At 48.8% G+C, this 16,920-nt stretch overlaps 1 protein-coding gene across 1 annotated transcript in view; it reads left to right on the plus strand.

Moving 5' to 3' along the window:
• LOC306931769 (E3 ubiquitin-protein ligase UBR2-like) overlaps nt 1-3,219 on the plus strand; it is a gene marked incomplete at its 5' end in the record, with an annotated part of 4,557 nt that extends 1,338 nt beyond the window's left edge. The window contains 2 exons of the mRNA XM_079532400.1: nt 2,618-2,719; nt 3,057-3,219. Coding sequence (XP_079388526.1) covers nt 2,618-2,719; nt 3,057-3,198 — 244 coding nt within the window. The 3' untranslated portion in view covers nt 3,199-3,219. The remainder of the gene's footprint in view (nt 1-2,617; nt 2,720-3,056) is intronic.
• Between the last annotated feature and the right edge of the window lie 13,701 nt (nt 3,220-16,920).

Consider the following 16,920-nt stretch of genomic DNA (forward strand, 5'->3'; position numbering starts at 1 on the left):
GGACACGGGGAGAACATGTGAGGGTACCTACCCTAGGGGACACGGGGAGAACATGTGAGGGTACCTACCCTAGGGGACACGGGGAGAACATGTGAGGGTACCTACCCTTGGGGACACGGGGAGAACATGTGAGGGTACCTACCCTAGGGGACACGGGGAGAACATGTGAGGGTACCTACCCTAGGGGACACGGGAGAACATGTGAGGGTACCTACCCTAGGGGACACGGGGAGAACATGTGAGGGTACCTACCCTAGGGGACACGGGGAGAACATGTGAGGGTACCTACCCTAGGGGACACGGGGGGAACATGTGAGGGTACCTACCCTAGGGGACACGGGGAGAACATGTGAGGGTACCTACCCTAGGGGACACGGGGAGGGGAGAACATGTGAGGGTACCTACCCTAGGGGACACAGGGAGAACATGTGAGGGTACCTACCCTAGGGGACACGGGGAAAACATGTGAGGGTACCTACCCTAGGGGACACGCTGTCCGAGCATTGACATGGTATCGGGCGATATTCACTCTGATCGGTGATCGGCAATTTACCCTATCTGGAGAAACCGATCTTTGTCTCCACCAGGCCGAAGGCATGGGGAGAGAGTATGTTTTGCACTCCGTCCGTGTGTGTGTGTGTGTGTGCCCGTGTGTCCGTGTGTGTGTCCGTCCTTCTGTCCGTCTGTTACCAGCTAATCTCCGGCACCGTTAACCCGGTCGATGCCAAACTTTGCACACACACTCCCTGGATGCCAACGATGAACCTCTGCCCCACATTTTCCAGAACGGCCTGTTATAGCATCACCATGAGGCAGCTTTTCACATTTTTTACCTAAAACTGCACCGATCTGCGTGAAACGTTGCATGCACACTCCCTAGAGGCCAAGGACAAACCTTTGACCTGCATTTTCCGCATCTGCCTTTTATAGCGCCACCTGGAGGCCGACTTTTGTAAAACACATCTTTTGATATTACTCCTCCACAAATCGTTACACAGTATCTCTATGGTCATGTGCTCAAGTCGGATCTGTCCGATATTTCATATTCCATCCCAATTGGCTATAATTGGCTTTCACAGTTTGCTAGATTGCCCCATTTTGAACAAAAGCCTCAAATCATGAACGCAGCATGCAATTTACGTGAAATCTTTCACACATTTTCTTACTAGGCTGAGGAATATATCCCACCCTTTTCACATTGGCCTGTTATAGCGCCACCAACAGGTTGATTTTTGCAAAACACATTTTTGGAACAAAATGCCGCAAATCATCCAATTGCCGTCAAAGGCGTATGAAGAAATGGCACCCTTTTCACGTTGGCCTATTATAGCGCCACCAGGAGGCCACAACCTGACCTGCCCTGGTGGAGACCTGTGCCCCGAGGGGCACTTTTTCTAGTTTACACTATTTAAGTGGTATAAAAGTCAATCAGATATATAGTGTAATATCATCACTGATCAGATATATAGTGTAATATCATCACTGATCAGATATATAGTGTAATATCATCACTGATCAGATATATAGTGTAATATCATCACTGATCAGATATATAGTGTAATATCATCACTGATCAGATATATAGTGTAATATCATCACTGCGTGAAAAGAGAAGTTAACGGGCAATTATGGGCACTGTATTTTGCCCGTAAACCTCAAGTTTAGCAGCATATACAGTTAATATACGGTAATATACAGTAATATACAGTTAATATACGGATACGGTAATATACAGTTAATATACGGTAATATACAGTTAATATACGGTAATATACAGTTAATATACGGTAATATACAGTTAATATACGGTAATATACAGGTGTGATGGTACATAATACAAGTATTACGGTATGATACAAGAGAACGCTAACTTGTACGTTTTATTTATAAGAGGCAAACTAATATTGTTTGCCTCTTATAAATGTGCGTGCTTTGATGGAATAATTGATTGAACATGCACGCCATAATATGAATTGATTTGGGTGTGTTCTAAAATAAAGTGTTTGTGTTGATTGTGTAATTTGTTTGTATGTGTAAACTTGAAACATTATTGTACTGTAACATGTATATGTTGTACTACGATTTGATTTGGGTGTGTTCTAAATAAAGTATTAGTGTTGATTATCGTTTATTCATCTAATTATAGTAAACATATTATGGTGTGCATGTTCAATCAATTATTCCATCAAAGCAAACGGCATAAACAATATTAGTTTGCCTCGTCTACAAAAATAAAACGTACAAGTTAGAGTTCATCATACCTTATACTACTTGTATCATTTATTTCCCACCACGGAGTGACCTCGCATCAGACTGTCCAGCATGTCCACCTCGGAGGACAGTCGAGACGGGCAGTGTCGGCCAATCAGAGGCAGGCGGGGCGTCACCATGCCTATGCTCAGTGTCGGTAGGCCAATCAGAGGCAGGCGGGGCGTCGCCATGTCTATGCTCAGTGTCGGTAGGCCAATCAGAGGCAGGCGGGGCGTTACCATGTCTATGCTCAGTGTCGGTAGGCCAATCAGAGGCAGGCGGGGCGTTACCATGTCTATGCTCAGTGTCAGTGTGTGTGTGTGTGTGTGTGTGTGTGTGTGTGTGTGTGTCTCTCTCTCTCTCTCAGGGTCAGAGAGTGCCAGGTTCTGTTCCTTGCAGGTAAAACTAAAGGATGTTTCTACGCTCCGCCTTATCTGGACGACTACGGGGAGACTGACCAGGGCCTGAGGTCAGGGGTCACACGCACACACACACAAAACACATATTTTGGTGTTTTGTCTTTATAACCGTTGAATTCACTGATTTGTGTGTGTGTGCGTCTGTGTGTGCGTGCGTCTGCTGCGTGTCTGCTGTATGTGTGCGTGCGTGCGTCTGTGCATGTCTTTGTGTGTGCGTCTGTGCGTGCGTCTGTGCTTGAGTCTGTATGTATGTGTGTGTGTGTGCGTGAGTGCGTCTGTCTGTGTGTGTGCGTGCGTCTGCGTGTGTCTGGGCGTGTCTGTGTGTGCGTGTGTGCGTGTGTGCGTCTGTGTGTGTGTGCGTCTGTGCATGTGTGCGTGTGTGTTCAGGAGAGGTAATCCGCTCCACCTGTGTACGGATCGTTACCTGAAGATCCAGCGCCTGTGGCGACATCACAGCATCACCGAGGAGATAGGCCACGCCCAGGAGGCCAACCAGACCCTGATGGGCATTGATTGGCAGCACCTCTGATGTCGGCCCCTCCCCTAACCCCTCCCCCCCCAACGGACTCTAACCACACGCCCCCCCCACACACACACACACACACACCCCCAAAAGGGTCGAGACGGCTCGAGACGGTTTTAGCGTTCGGGAAAATAGGCGATCGATCAACAAGATCGCGACGCGTATATATCGCCTATTTTCAGCGAGTGTAAAAGCGTCCGTTTACTACGGCATCGAGGCCCGCCGAAATACATCTTAGTCGACTAAATCAACTGTAGATTTAGTCGACTGAAATCTTTTTGATATGTAGTCGACTATATATATGTCTCCCCCCGCCCCCACCCTCCCCCAACGGACTCTAACCACACCCATGCGGTTGTGGCCACGCCCCCTGCCAGACTTTGACCGCGCCCCCTGCTCTGCTAACAGGCCACGCCTCCTACCAGAAACTAAATGCTCCGGTTTTGTTTGTTTTTTTTGTTTCTTTTCTTTTCTAACCGATATTCTCCTCTGTGTTCCTCTGTGTTCCTCTGTGTTCCTCTGTGTTCCTCTGTGTTCCTCTGTGTTCCTCCTCTGTGTTCCTCTGTGTTCCTCCTCTGTGTTCCTCTGTGTTCCTCTGGGTTCCTCTGTGTTCCTCTGTGTTCCTCTGTGTTCCTCTGTGTTCCTCTGTGTTCCTCTGTGTTCCTCTGTGTTCCTCTGTGTTCCTCCTCTGTGTTCCTCTGTGTTCCTCTGGGTTCCTCTGTGTTCCTCTGTGTTCCTCTGTGTTCCTCTGTGTTCCTCCTCTGTGTTCCTCTGTGTTCCTCTGGGTTCCTCTGTGTTCCTCTGTGTTCCTCTGTGTTCCTCTGTGTTCCTCCTCTGTGTTCCTCTGTGTTCCTCTGGGTTCCTCTGTGTTCCTCTGTGTTCCTCTGTGTTCCTCTGTGTTCCTCCTCTGTGTTCCTCTGTGTTCCTCTGGGTTCCTCTGTGTTCCTCTGTGTTCCTCTGTGTTCCTCTGTGTTCCTCTGTGTTCCTCCTCTGTGTTCCTCTGTGTTCCTCCTCTGTGTTCCTCTGTGTTCCTCTGTGTTCCTCTGTGTTCCTCTGTGTTCCTCCTCTGTGTTCCTCTGTGTTCCTCTGGGTTCCTCTGTGTTCCTCTGTGTTCCTCTGTGTTCCTCTGTGTTCCTCCTCTGTGTTCCTCTGTGTTCCTCTGTGTTCCTCTGTGTTCCTCCTCTGTGTTCCTCTGTGTTCCTCTGTGTTCCTCTGTGTTCCTCTGTGTTCCTCTGTGTTCCTCTGTGTTCCTCTGTGTTCCTCCTCTGTGTTCCTCTGTGTTCCTCTGTGTTCCTCCTCTGTGTTCCTCTGGGTTCCTCTGTGTTCCTCTGTGTTCCTCCTCTGTGTTCCTCTGTGTTCCTCTGTGTTCCTCTGTGTTCCTCTGTGTTCCTCTGTGTTCCTCTGTGTTCCTCTGTGTTCCTCTGTGTTCCTCCTCTGTGTTCCTCCTCTGTGTTCCTCTGTGTTCCTCCTCTGTGTTCCTCCTCTGTGTTCCTCTGTGTTCCTCTGTGTTCCTCCTCTGTGTTCCTCTGTGTTCCTCTGGGTTCCTCTGTGTTCCTCTGTGTTCCTCCTCTGTGTTCCTCTGTGTTCCTCTGTGTTCCTCTGTGTTCCTCTGTGTTCCTCTGTGTTCCTCTGTGTTCCTCCTCTGTGTTCCTCCTCTGTGTTCCTCTGTGTTCCTCTGTGTTCCTCTGTGTTCCTCCTCTGTGTTCCTCTGTGTTCCTCCTCTGTGTTCCTCTGTGTTCCTCTGGGTTCCTCTGTGTTCCTCTGTGTTCCTCTGTGTTCCTCTGTGTTCCTCCTCTGTGTTCCTCCTCTGTGTTCCTCTGTGTTCCTCTGTGTTCCTCTGTGTTCCTCCTCTGTGTTCCTCCTCTGTGTTCCTCTGTGTTCCTCTGTGTTCCTCCTCTGTGTTCCTCTGTGTTCCTCTGGGTTCCTCTGTGTTCCTCTGTGTTCCTCCTCTGTGTTCCTCTGTGTTCCTCTGTGTTCCTCCTCTGTGTTCCTCCTCTGTGTTCCTCTGTGTTCCTCTGTGTTCCTCTGTGTTCCTCTGTGTTCCTCTGTGTTCCTCTGTGTTCCTCCTCTGTGTTCCTCCTCTGTGTTCCTCTGTGTTCCTCTGTGTTCCTCTGTGTTCCTCCTCTGTGTTCCTCTGTGTTCCTCTGGGTTCCTCTGTGTTCCTCTGTGTTCCTCTGTGTTCCTCTGTGTTCCTCTGTGTTCCTCCTCTGTGTTCCTCTGTGTTCCTCCTCTGTGTTCCTCTGTGTTCCTCTGTGTTCCTCCTCTGTGTTCCTCTGTGTTCCTCTGTGTTCCTCCTCTGTGTTCCTCTGTGTTCCTCCTCTGTGTTCCTCTGTGTTCCTCCTCTGTGTTCCTCTGTGTTCCTCTGTGTTCCTCCTCTGTGTTCCTCTGTGTTCCTCTGTGTTCCTCTGGGTTCCTCTGTGTTCCTCCTCTGTGTTCCTCTGTGTTCCTCTGTGTTCCTCTGTGTTCCTCTGTGTTCCTCCTCTGTGTTCCTCTGTGTTCCTCTGTGTTCCTCTGTGTTCCTCTGTGTTCCTCTGTGTTCCTCTGTGTTCCTCCTCTGTGTTCCTCTGTGTTCCTCTGTGTTCCTCTGTGTTCCTCTGGGTTCCTCTGTGTTCCTCTGTGTTCCTCTGTGTTCCTCTGTGTTCCTCTGTGTTCCTCTGTGTTCCTCCTCTGTGTTCCTCTGTGTTCCTCTGTGTTCCTCTGTGTTCCTCCTCTGTGTTCCTCTGTGTTCCTCCTCTGTGTTCCTCCTCTGTGTTCCTCCTCTGTGTTCCTCTGTGTTCCTCTGTGTTCCTCCTCTGTGTTCCTCCTCTGTGTTCCTCTGTGTTCCTCCTCTGTGTTCCTCTGTGTTCCTCTGTGTTCCTCCTCTGTGTTCCTCTGTGTTCCTCTGTGTTCCTCTGTGTTCCTCCTCTGTGTTCCTCTGTGTTCCTCCTCTGTGTTCCTCTGTGTTCCTCTGTGTTCCTCTGTGTTCCTCCTCTGTGTTCCTCTGTGTTCCTCTGTGTTCCTCCTCTGTGTTCCTCTGTGTTCCTCTGTGTTCCTCTGTGTTCCTCTGTGTTCCTCTGTGTTCCTCCTCTGTGTTCCTCTGTGTTCCTCTGTGTTCCTCTGTGTTCCTCCTCTGTGTTCCTCTGTGTTCCTCTGTGTTCCTCTGTGTTCCTCTGTGTTCCTCTGTGTTCCTCTGTGTTCCTCCTCTGTGTTCCTCTGTGTTCCTCTGGGTTCCTCTGTGTTCCTCTGTGTTCCTCTGTGTTCCTCTGTGTTCCTCTGTGTTCCTCTGTGTTCCTCTGTGTTCCTCCTCTGTGTTCCTCTGTGTTCCTCTGGGTTCCTCTGTGTTCCTCTGTGTTCCTCTGTGTTCCTCTGTGTTCCTCTGTGTTCCTCTGTGTTCCTCTGTGTTCCTCTGTGTTCCTCCTCTGTGTTCCTCTGTGTTCCTCTGGGTTCCTCTGTGTTCCTCTGTGTTCCTCTGTGTTCCTCTGTGTTCCTCCTCTGTGTTCCTCTGTGTTCCTCTGGGTTCCTCTGTGTTCCTCTGTGTTCCTCTGTGTTCCTCCTCTGTGTTCCTCTGTGTTCCTCTGGGTTCCTCTGTGTTCCTCTGTGTTCCTCTGTGTTCCTCTGTGTTCCTCCTCTGTGTTCCTCTGTGTTCCTCTGGGTTCCTCTGTGTTCCTCTGTGTTCCTCTGTGTTCCTCTGTGTTCCTCCTCTGTGTTCCTCTGTGTTCCTCTGGGTTCCTCTGTGTTCCTCTGTGTTCCTCTGTGTTCCTCTGTGTTCCTCTGTGTTCCTCCTCTGTGTTCCTCTGTGTTCCTCCTCTGTGTTCCTCTGTGTTCCTCTGTGTTCCTCTGTGTTCCTCTGTGTTCCTCTGTGTTCCTCCTCTGTGTTCCTCTGTGTTCCTCTGGGTTCCTCTGTGTTCCTCTGTGTTCCTCTGTGTTCCTCTGTGTTCCTCCTCTGTGTTCCTCTGTGTTCCTCTGTGTTCCTCTGTGTTCCTCCTCTGTGTTCCTCTGTGTTCCTCTGGGTTCCTCTGTGTTCCTCTGTGTTCCTCTGTGTTCCTCTGTGTTCCTCTGTGTTCCTCCTCTGTGTTCCTCTGTGTTCCTCTGTGTTCCTCTGTGTTCCTCTGTGTTCCTCTGTGTTCCTCTGTGTTCCTCCTCTGTGTTCCTCTGTGTTCCTCTGTGTTCCTCCTCTGTGTTCCTCTGGGTTCCTCTGTGTTCCTCTGTGTTCCTCCTCTGTGTTCCTCTGTGTTCCTCTGTGTTCCTCTGTGTTCCTCTGTGTTCCTCTGTGTTCCTCTGTGTTCCTCTGTGTTCCTCCTCTGTGTTCCTCTGTGTTCCTCCTCTGTGTTCCTCCTCTGTGTTCCTCTGTGTTCCTCTGTGTTCCTCCTCTGTGTTCCTCTGTGTTCCTCTGGGTTCCTCTGTGTTCCTCTGTGTTCCTCCTCTGTGTTCCTCTGTGTTCCTCTGTGTTCCTCTGTGTTCCTCTGTGTTCCTCTGTGTTCCTCTGTGTTCCTCTGTGTTCCTCCTCTGTGTTCCTCCTCTGTGTTCCTCTGTGTTCCTCTGTGTTCCTCTGTGTTCCTCCTCTGTGTTCCTCTGTGTTCCTCCTCTGTGTTCCTCTGTGTTCCTCTGGGTTCCTCTGTGTTCCTCTGTGTTCCTCTGTGTTCCTCTGTGTTCCTCCTCTGTGTTCCTCCTCTGTGTTCCTCTGTGTTCCTCTGTGTTCCTCTGTGTTCCTCCTCTGTGTTCCTCCTCTGTGTTCCTCTGTGTTCCTCTGTGTTCCTCCTCTGTGTTCCTCTGTGTTCCTCTGGGTTCCTCTGTGTTCCTCTGTGTTCCTCCTCTGTGTTCCTCTGTGTTCCTCTGTGTTCCTCCTCTGTGTTCCTCCTCTGTGTTCCTCTGTGTTCCTCTGTGTTCCTCTGTGTTCCTCTGTGTTCCTCTGTGTTCCTCTGTGTTCCTCCTCTGTGTTCCTCTGTGTTCCTCTGTGTTCCTCTGTGTTCCTCTGTGTTCCTCCTCTGTGTTCCTCTGTGTTCCTCTGGGTTCCTCTGTGTTCCTCTGTGTTCCTCTGTGTTCCTCTGTGTTCCTCTGTGTTCCTCCTCTGTGTTCCTCTGTGTTCCTCCTCTGTGTTCCTCTGTGTTCCTCTGTGTTCCTCCTCTGTGTTCCTCTGTGTTCCTCTGTGTTCCTCCTCTGTGTTCCTCTGTGTTCCTCCTCTGTGTTCCTCTGTGTTCCTCTGTGTTCCTCCTCTGTGTTCCTCTGTGTTCCTCTGTGTTCCTCCTCTGTGTTCCTCTGTGTTCCTCCTCTGTGTTCCTCTGTGTTCCTCTGTGTTCCTCTGTGTTCCTCCTCTGTGTTCCTCCTCTGTGTTCCTCTGTGTTCCTCTGTGTTCCTCTGTGTTCCTCTGTGTTCCTCTGTGTTCCTCCTCTGTGTTCCTCTGTGTTCCTCTGTGTTCCTCTGTGTTCCTCTGTGTTCCTCTGTGTTCCTCTGTGTTCCTCCTCTGTGTTCCTCTGTGTTCCTCTGTGTTCCTCTGTGTTCCTCTGTGTTCCTCTGGGTTCCTCTGTGTTCCTCTGTGTTCCTCTGTGTTCCTCTGTGTTCCTCTGTGTTCCTCCTCTGTGTTCCTCTGTGTTCCTCTGTGTTCCTCCTCTGTGTTCCTCTGTGTTCCTCCTCTGTGTTCCTCCTCTGTGTTCCTCCTCTGTGTTCCTCTGTGTTCCTCTGTGTTCCTCCTCTGTGTTCCTCCTCTGTGTTCCTCTGTGTTCCTCCTCTGTGTTCCTCTGTGTTCCTCTGTGTTCCTCCTCTGTGTTCCTCTGTGTTCCTCTGTGTTCCTCTGTGTTCCTCCTCTGTGTTCCTCCTCTGTGTTCCTCTGTGTTCCTCTGTGTTCCTCTGTGTTCCTCCTCTGTGTTCCTCTGTGTTCCTCTGTGTTCCTCCTCTGTGTTCCTCTATGTTCCTCTGTGTTCCTCTGTGTTCCTCTGTGTTCCTCTGTGTTCCTCTGTGTTCCTCCTCTGTGTTCCTCTGTGTTCCTCTGTGTTCCTCTGTGTTCCTCCTCTGTGTTCCTCTGTGTTCCTCTGTGTTCCTCTGTGTTCCTCTGTGTTCCTCTGTGTTCCTCTGTGTTCCTCCTCTGTGTTCCTCTGTGTTCCTCTGTGTTCCTCCTCTGTGTTCCTCCTCTGTGTTCCTCTGTGTTCCTCTGTGTTCCTCTGTGTTCCTCTGTGTTCCTCTGTGTTCCTCTGGGTTCCTCTGTGTTCCTCTGTGTTCCTCTGTGTTCCTCTGTGTTCCTCCTCTGTGTTCCTCTGTGTTCCTCCTCTGTGTTCCTCCTCTGTGTTCCTCCTCTGTGTTCCTCTGTGTTCCTCTGTGTTCCTCTGTGTTCCTCTGTGTTCCTCTGTGTTCCTCCTCTGTGTTCCTCTGTGTTCCTCTGTGTTCCTCTGTGTTCCTCTGTGTTCCTCTGTGTTCCTCTGTGTTCCTCCTCTGTGTTCCTCTGTGTTCCTCTGTGTTCCTCTGGGTTCCTCTGGGTTCCTCTGTGTTCCTCTGTGTTCCTCTGTGTTCCTCTGTGTTCCTCTGTGTTCCTCCTCTGTGTTCCTCTGTGTTCCTCTGTGTTCCTCCTCTGTGTTCCTCCTCTGTGTTCCTCTGTGTTCCTCTGTGTTCCTCTGTGTTCCTCCTCTGTGTTCCTCTGTGTTCCTCTGGGTTCCTCTGTGTTCCTCTGTGTTCCTCTGTGTTCCTCTGTGTTCCTCCTCTGTGTTCCTCTGTGTTCCTCCTCTGTGTTCCTCCTCTGTGTTCCTCTGTGTTCCTCTGTGTTCCTCTGTGTTCCTCTGTGTTCCTCTGTGTTCCTCCTCTGTGTTCCTCCTCTGTGTTCCTCTGTGTTCCTCTGTGTTCCTCTGTGTTCCTCTGTGTTCCTCTGTGTTCCTCTGTGTTCCTCCTCTGTGTTCCTCTGTGTTCCTCTGTGTTCCTCTGGGTTCCTCTGGGTTCCTCTGTGTTCCTCTGTGTTCCTCTGTGTTCCTCTGTGTTCCTCCTCTGTGTTCCTCTGGGTTCCTCTGGGTTCCTCTGTGTTCCTCTGTGTTCCTCTGTGTTCCTCCTCTGTGTTCCTCTGTGTTCCTCCTCTGTGTTCCTCCTCTGTGTTCCTCTGTGTTCCTCTGTGTTCCTCTGTGTTCCTCTGTGTTCCTCCTCTGTGTTCCTCTGTGTTCCTCTGTGTTCCTCTGTGTTCCTCTGTGTTCCTCTGTGTTCCTCCTCTGTGTTCCTCCTCTGTGTTCCTCTGTGTTCCTCTGTGTTCCTCTGTGTTCCTCTGTGTTCCTCCTCTGTGTTCCTCTGTGTTCCTCTGTGTTCCTCCTCTGTGTTCCTCTGTGTTCCTCTGTGTTCCTCTGTGTTCCTCTGTGTTCCTCCTCTGTGTTCCTCTGTGTTCCTCTGTGTTCCTCTGTGTTCCTCTGTGTTCCTCCTCTGTGTTCCTCTGTGTTCCTCTGTGTTCCTCTGTGTTCCTCTGTGTTCCTCCTCTGTGTTCCTCTGTGTTCCTCTGTGTTCCTCTGTGTTCCTCTGTGTTCCTCTGTGTTCCTCTGGGTTCCTCTGTGTTCCTCTGTGTTCCTCTGGGTTCCTCTGTGTTCCTCTGTGTTCCTCTGTGTTCCACGCCGGAGGTCACAGTGGTGGAAAAAGTACTCAATTGTTTTACTTAACCCATTCTGACCTGAGATCAGATTCTAAAAATGTCTTCTACATCCTGACAGTTTTCTGAAAAAGCTATGTTTCTATGTCAGTCGTTCTTCGTTTTTTCAAAAATAGCCGATCTACAAGCTCACAATGCGTCGCGTTGCGACACATTGTGAGCTTGTAGATCGGCTATTTTCAAATGGCTGAAATGTATAGGGTTGAAGTGGTTGAATGTATGTTTTCTTATCAAAATTTTAATCGCCAAATTAACTAGTAACTAAAGTTTAAATAGTAACTAAAGTTTTCAAATATTTGTAGTGAAGTAAAAGTAACAATCTTGGCTCTGAGATGCAGTAGAAGTAGAAGTAAAACTACTGGGAATTGGAAATACTCAACTAAAGTACAAATACCTCAAAATTGTACTTAGTTATTTCCACCACTGCGGTGGTCGTCGAGCCTGACGTGTTGCTCCCGCCGTCGTCGTCGTGCGGAGATAAATAAACCAAATGTCTTGGGGATGTTTGATTCGCTCTCCACGACGTCTCGTTTTTCCACTGAACGAACTCTCCTGTGCGACGACGTGTCTGGATTCCCTGAATGTCACGAAAGGTCACGAAATCCACCCCGAAATAAAATAATGCTTTCTTTATGTATTTGTTACGTACCCGAGGGAAATTACATGACAAAAAAAAGGAAATTGGAAATTTTAAAGGGATTGTGACATAAAAATAAGTTTTTGTAAATTGTCTTAATTTTCTTTTTTCTGAGCTCAATTGCACCCAAAATAATTTTTAACATTCAGTAGATTTTCTGTGGTCTGGGTTTTTTCTGGCTCAAACAAGCGCTCTGATTTTCCTGCTGTTTGTGATGTCACAGCCTGCAAATCCCATAATATATGTCAATGGGATTTGCCAGCAGATGTCACTGTTTTCACAGTTTTTGCCTGTTTTCATTGCAGCTCAAAAAGGCTTCCAAACCCCCAGAGAAAACTCCAGGCCACAGAAAATCCACTGAATGTTTCAGGTTGTGTTTCGGTGTAACTGAGGTCAAAGGTCAGGTTGTGTTTGGGTGTAACTGAGGTCAAAGGTCAGGTTGTGTTTGGGTGTAAATGAGGTCATGAAACGTAAAAGACAAACTAAAAATAGAAAATTTATGAAAATTAATGTTATGAAACCTGTTGAAGTATGTTATACTTTAGCTATTGAAAAATAGCAGATCTACAAGCCTGTAGCTTGACCTACGAGCTTGTAGATCTGCTATTTTTGGGGGGGAAAAAACATGAAAATGTGGGCGCAAATCTTTGAATATAGACGTTTTTAACTCAAATCTTTGCTTCTCGGGGGGGGGGGGGGGGGGGGTTCCTGGAACAACATTTTCAGATGGGGGTCGGCGGATCATTTTTGGGGTCCTTGACATGAAATGAGCACCACCGATTTAGAAACATACGTATTTCAGAAAACTGTCAGGATTTAGAATACTTTTTTTTTTTTTTTTACGTCGGGCCTAAATGGGTTTTATTTATTTTTTGGGGTTTGAAAACCCCACAGAGCTCACAGACCCCACAGAGCTCACAGACCCCACAGAGCTCACAGACCCCACAGAGCTCACAGACCCCACAGAGCTCGTCAGAGGAAGCAAAGCGTCAGAGAACACAGTGGTAAAACCCCACAGAGCTCACAGACCCCACAGACCCCACAGAGCTCACAGACCCCACAGACCCCACAGAGCTCACAGACCCCACAGAGCTCACAGACCCCACAGAGCCCACAGAGCTCACAGACCCCACAGAGCCCACAGAGCTCACAGAGCCCACAGAGCTCACAGACCCCACAGAGCCCACAGAGCTCACAGACCCCACAGAGCTCACAGACCCCACAGAGCTCACAGACCCCACAGAGCTCACAGACCCCACAGAGCTCACAGACCCCACAGAGCTCACAGACCCCACAGAGCTCACAGACCCCACAGAGCTCACAGACCCCACAGAGCTCACAGACCCCACAGAGCTCACAGACCCCACAGAGCTCACAGACCCCACAGAGCCCACAGACCCCACAGAGCTCACAGACCCCACAGACCCCACAGAGCTCACAGACCCCACAGACCCCACAGAGCTCACAGACCCCACAGAGCTCACAGACCCCACAGACCCCACAGAGCTCACAGACCCCACAGAGCTCACAGACCCCACAGACCCCACAGAGCTCACAGACCCCACAGAGCCCACAGACCCCACAGAGCCCACAGAGCTCACAGACCCCACAGAGCTCACAGACCCCACAGAGCCCACAGACCCCACAGACCCCACAGACCCCACAGACCCCACAGAGCTCACAGACCCCACAGAGCTCACCGAGCTCGTCAGAGGAAGCGAGGCGTCAGAGAACACATCAAAACGGAGATTTGTTTGTACGCCTTTTGAATCGCTGGTTGTAGAGAAACTTCTCCCTTTATTTGCAAATACAATATGTGTTAATGACGTTTAGAAGATTTAGGACACCTTCCTGGGGGGTCTTTCTGTGTGTAATATGTGTTTGTTTTTAGATATTTTAGATTTCAGCAGTGAGCCCAGTGTCTCTGATGTCATGGACACTGGGCTCACTTACTTCCTGGACGACACCAAGGACAGTCTAAGAAGGATGAGACGCGAAGACCGTACGGGCGACGCCATGTTGCTCCATGCGCAGTTGAGACCAGGAAGTTGTACATGCACAAGTTTGGGCATGTACAACTTCCTGGTCTCAACTGCGCATGTTTCTTTCCTTCCAGGGAGCAACATGGAGTCCACCGTACGGTCTTCGCTTCTTGTCCTCTTTAGATAGTCCTTGGACTACACAACACTGCACACCAAAGCATTATGGGAATCGTAGTCCAGGAAGGAAGTGAGCCCATATGCAGTGTCCTGCTGAAATCTAAAATATCTAAAACCACATATTACACGCATTAAAGGACCACTTCACCACTGTTCAACCTATCTTCGACTGAGGGCGACTGTGGCTCAGGAGGTAGAGCAGGTCGTCCAATGATCCATGGGTCGGCGGTTCGAATCCCGGCTCCTCCTGTCTACATGTCGAAGTGTCCTTGGGCAAGACACTGAACCCCAAATTGCTCCCGATGTGCTGGTTGGTGCCTTGCATGGCTTCCGCCGCCATCGGTGTATGAATGTGTGTGTGAATGGGTGAATGTAATGCACAATCTATGTAAAGCGCCTTGGATAAAGGCGCTATATAAATGCACCATTTACCATTTATCTTCATATAATAGGTCCTCACTAATAATCATGAAAAAATGGCACAATTTTGTTCTACTTGGTCTGTGTCTCATAGGAGGGTTGTGGGCAGTTCAGAAACCAGTCTGTGTCTCATAGGAGGGCTGTGGGCAGTTCAGAAACCAGTCTGTGTCTCATAGGAGGGCTGTGGGCAGTTCAGAAACCAGTCTGTGTCTCATAGGAGGGCTGTGGGCAGTTCAGAAACCAGTCTGTGTCTCATAGGAGGGCTGTGGGCAGTTCAGAAACTGTCTTCCAGTGACATCATCGATGGGGAATACAAGCTAATAGAAACTGCAGGCTTTCTAGTCCTGAAAAGTTGCAATGCGAAAAAGGAAGCCATCGTGTGTTCAAGTGTTCTAAATCTTCTAAACGTCATTAACATTATGTTTTTGCAAAAAGTGGGAAGTGTCCCCTTTGTGTTTTTATTTTCTATTTGTTTGGGGTTTTCTGGACAGCATGTTTTGGTTTCATCTTCAGGTTCTTCTTCTCTCTGTTTGGTTTGGTTTCATCTTCAGGTTCTTCTTCTTCTGTTTGGATTTTAAATGAATAAATAAATATTATGCCTGATAGTTTATCTGGAGGACTCATTAAATCCATGCATTCAAACCTTTTCCGGCTGTCTTTCCTGTGTGTGTGTGTGTGTGTGTGTGTGCGTGTGCGTGTGCGTGTGCGCGTGCGCGCGTGTGCCGGTTAAGACACATGCGTGGCCGGTTAAGACACATGCGTAGCCGGTTAAGACTCATGCGTGGCCGGTTAAGACTCATGCGTGGACGGTTAAGACGCATGCGTGGCCGGTTAAGACTCATGTGTGGCCGGTTAAGACACATGCGTGGCCGGTTAAGACACATGCGTGGCCGGTTAAGACTCATGCGTGGCTGGTTAAGACTCATGCGTGGCCGGTTAAGACTCATGCGTGGCCGGTTAAGACTCATGTGTGGCCGGTTAAGACTCATGCGTGGCCGGTTAAGACACATGTGTGGCCGGTTAAGACTCATGCGTGGCCGGTTAAGACTCATGCGTGGACGGTTAAGACTCATGCGTGGACGGTTAAGACTCATGCGTGGCCGGTTAAGACTCATGTGTGGCCGGTTAACCGCCGGTTAAGACTCATGCGTGGCCGGTTAAGACTCATGCGTGGACGGTTAAGACTCATGCGTGGCCGGTTAAGACACATGTGTGGCCGGTTAACCGCCGGTTAAGACTCATGCGTGGCCGGTTAAGACTCATGCGTGGCCGGTTAAGACTCATGCGTGGCCGGTTAAGACACATGCGTGGCCGGTTAAGACATATGCGTGGCCGGTAAAGACACATGCGTGGCATGTCGCGTTTTGGCACTTCCAGGCATGAAAAACGCGCATCAATGCGTTTTGGCACTTCCAGGCATGAAAAACACGCATTTGCGCGTTTTCGCATTTCCAGACATGAAAAACACGCATTTGCGCGTTTTCGCAACGTCATTTTTGTTATAACATCATTTTTGCTATAACATAATTGTTGTTATAACATCAATCAGGGGAGGCTGTCATCCTCTCCCCCTTTATTTTATTATTATTTTATTTTTTTACTATTTCTCTTACAGTATACATGTTTGCATGCACACATAATGATCACATGTCCTTAACATGCATCCATGTGATGGGTTTTTACACGAGGGATTTTCCAGTTTTCCATGGCAGAATATAATAAAGCACGGCAGCCACATCGCCGAGTGTCACACTTACCTGCACTACTTGCATACTGTGAGCAAACTGGGTGGTAAGGACTTCAGACTTCAGTTAATTTAGGTCACATTCTCACCTAATACTTCGGTAGACTCGATGCGAATGGGAGGAGAATTGTGACTTCTTGCATATTTAATTTACTGCGGTTTGCCTTCACACTGTCATCCGCAGCAATTGGAAACGCAGCAGGGGGACCTTTATCAATGTGTTCCATTCATAAACTAGCCTACACAGTGAAATCTATGGTGATACAATTATACTCATAACGTGCATGTGTCGTGCCGTCTGGGACTGGACCCCCCCCCCTCTCTCTCTCTCTCTCTCTCTCTCTCTCTCTCTCTCTCTCTCCGCACGCAGCCACGCACTGTTAACAGACAGCAGCGCAAAATGTTTACAAGTTTATCGGGATGTAAGTCCCTACTCCCCACACAGTGACAGCACTCCATGTTTACGGCACGCACAGACAGACAGAATATTGATATTCTCTAGGCTATAATACACTGCAGTGTTTGTATGTGTTTCCTTAAGCAATTGATTAATGTACTCGTCCTCATTTCGATCAGGGCTTCAGTCTGCTCATTCGACCACGTCTATCCACGGTAATGGGACATCTTTGCGCTGCGTAAAATATGCCTTCTCCGTCTCCAACTGTGTTCAGCTCCTCACCCGCCACATTGTTTGCTTCATTTCCTTTATTTACTGCGGATTGCATTCACACCTGCACAGAATCGTAATCTAGTGCGATTGGAAGCGAAGCGAAACCCCCGTTTTTGCTCGGAGTAGAATGCGGTTCTTTGATACGCATTAGATTTCGAATGAGCCTTCACACCTGCCAAACGAAGTGCACTTTCTGACAATGAGCCTTCACACCTGCCAAACGAAGTGCACTTTCTGACAATGCGCAGCAGGATTCGTTTTAATCGCAGCAAAGCTCTCTGGTGTGAATGTCACCTAAGTGTTGCTATAGAGTTCCTCTGACTAGCAACACTTATAGTGTTAATTTAGTCAGAGAGGAACTCTATAGCAACACTTAGTGTTAATTTAGTCACAGAGGAACTCTATAGCAACACTTATAGTGTTAATTTAGTCACATAGGAACTATAGCAACACTTATAGTGTTAATTTAGTCACAGAGGAACTATAGCAACACTTATAGTGTTAATTTAGTCA

The sequence above is a fragment of the Electrona antarctica genome (genome assembly GCF_951216825.1).
Source record: "Electrona antarctica genome assembly, contig: SUPER_10_unloc_1, whole genome shotgun sequence".
Lineage (NCBI taxonomy): Eukaryota > Metazoa > Chordata > Actinopteri > Myctophiformes > Myctophidae > Electrona > Electrona antarctica.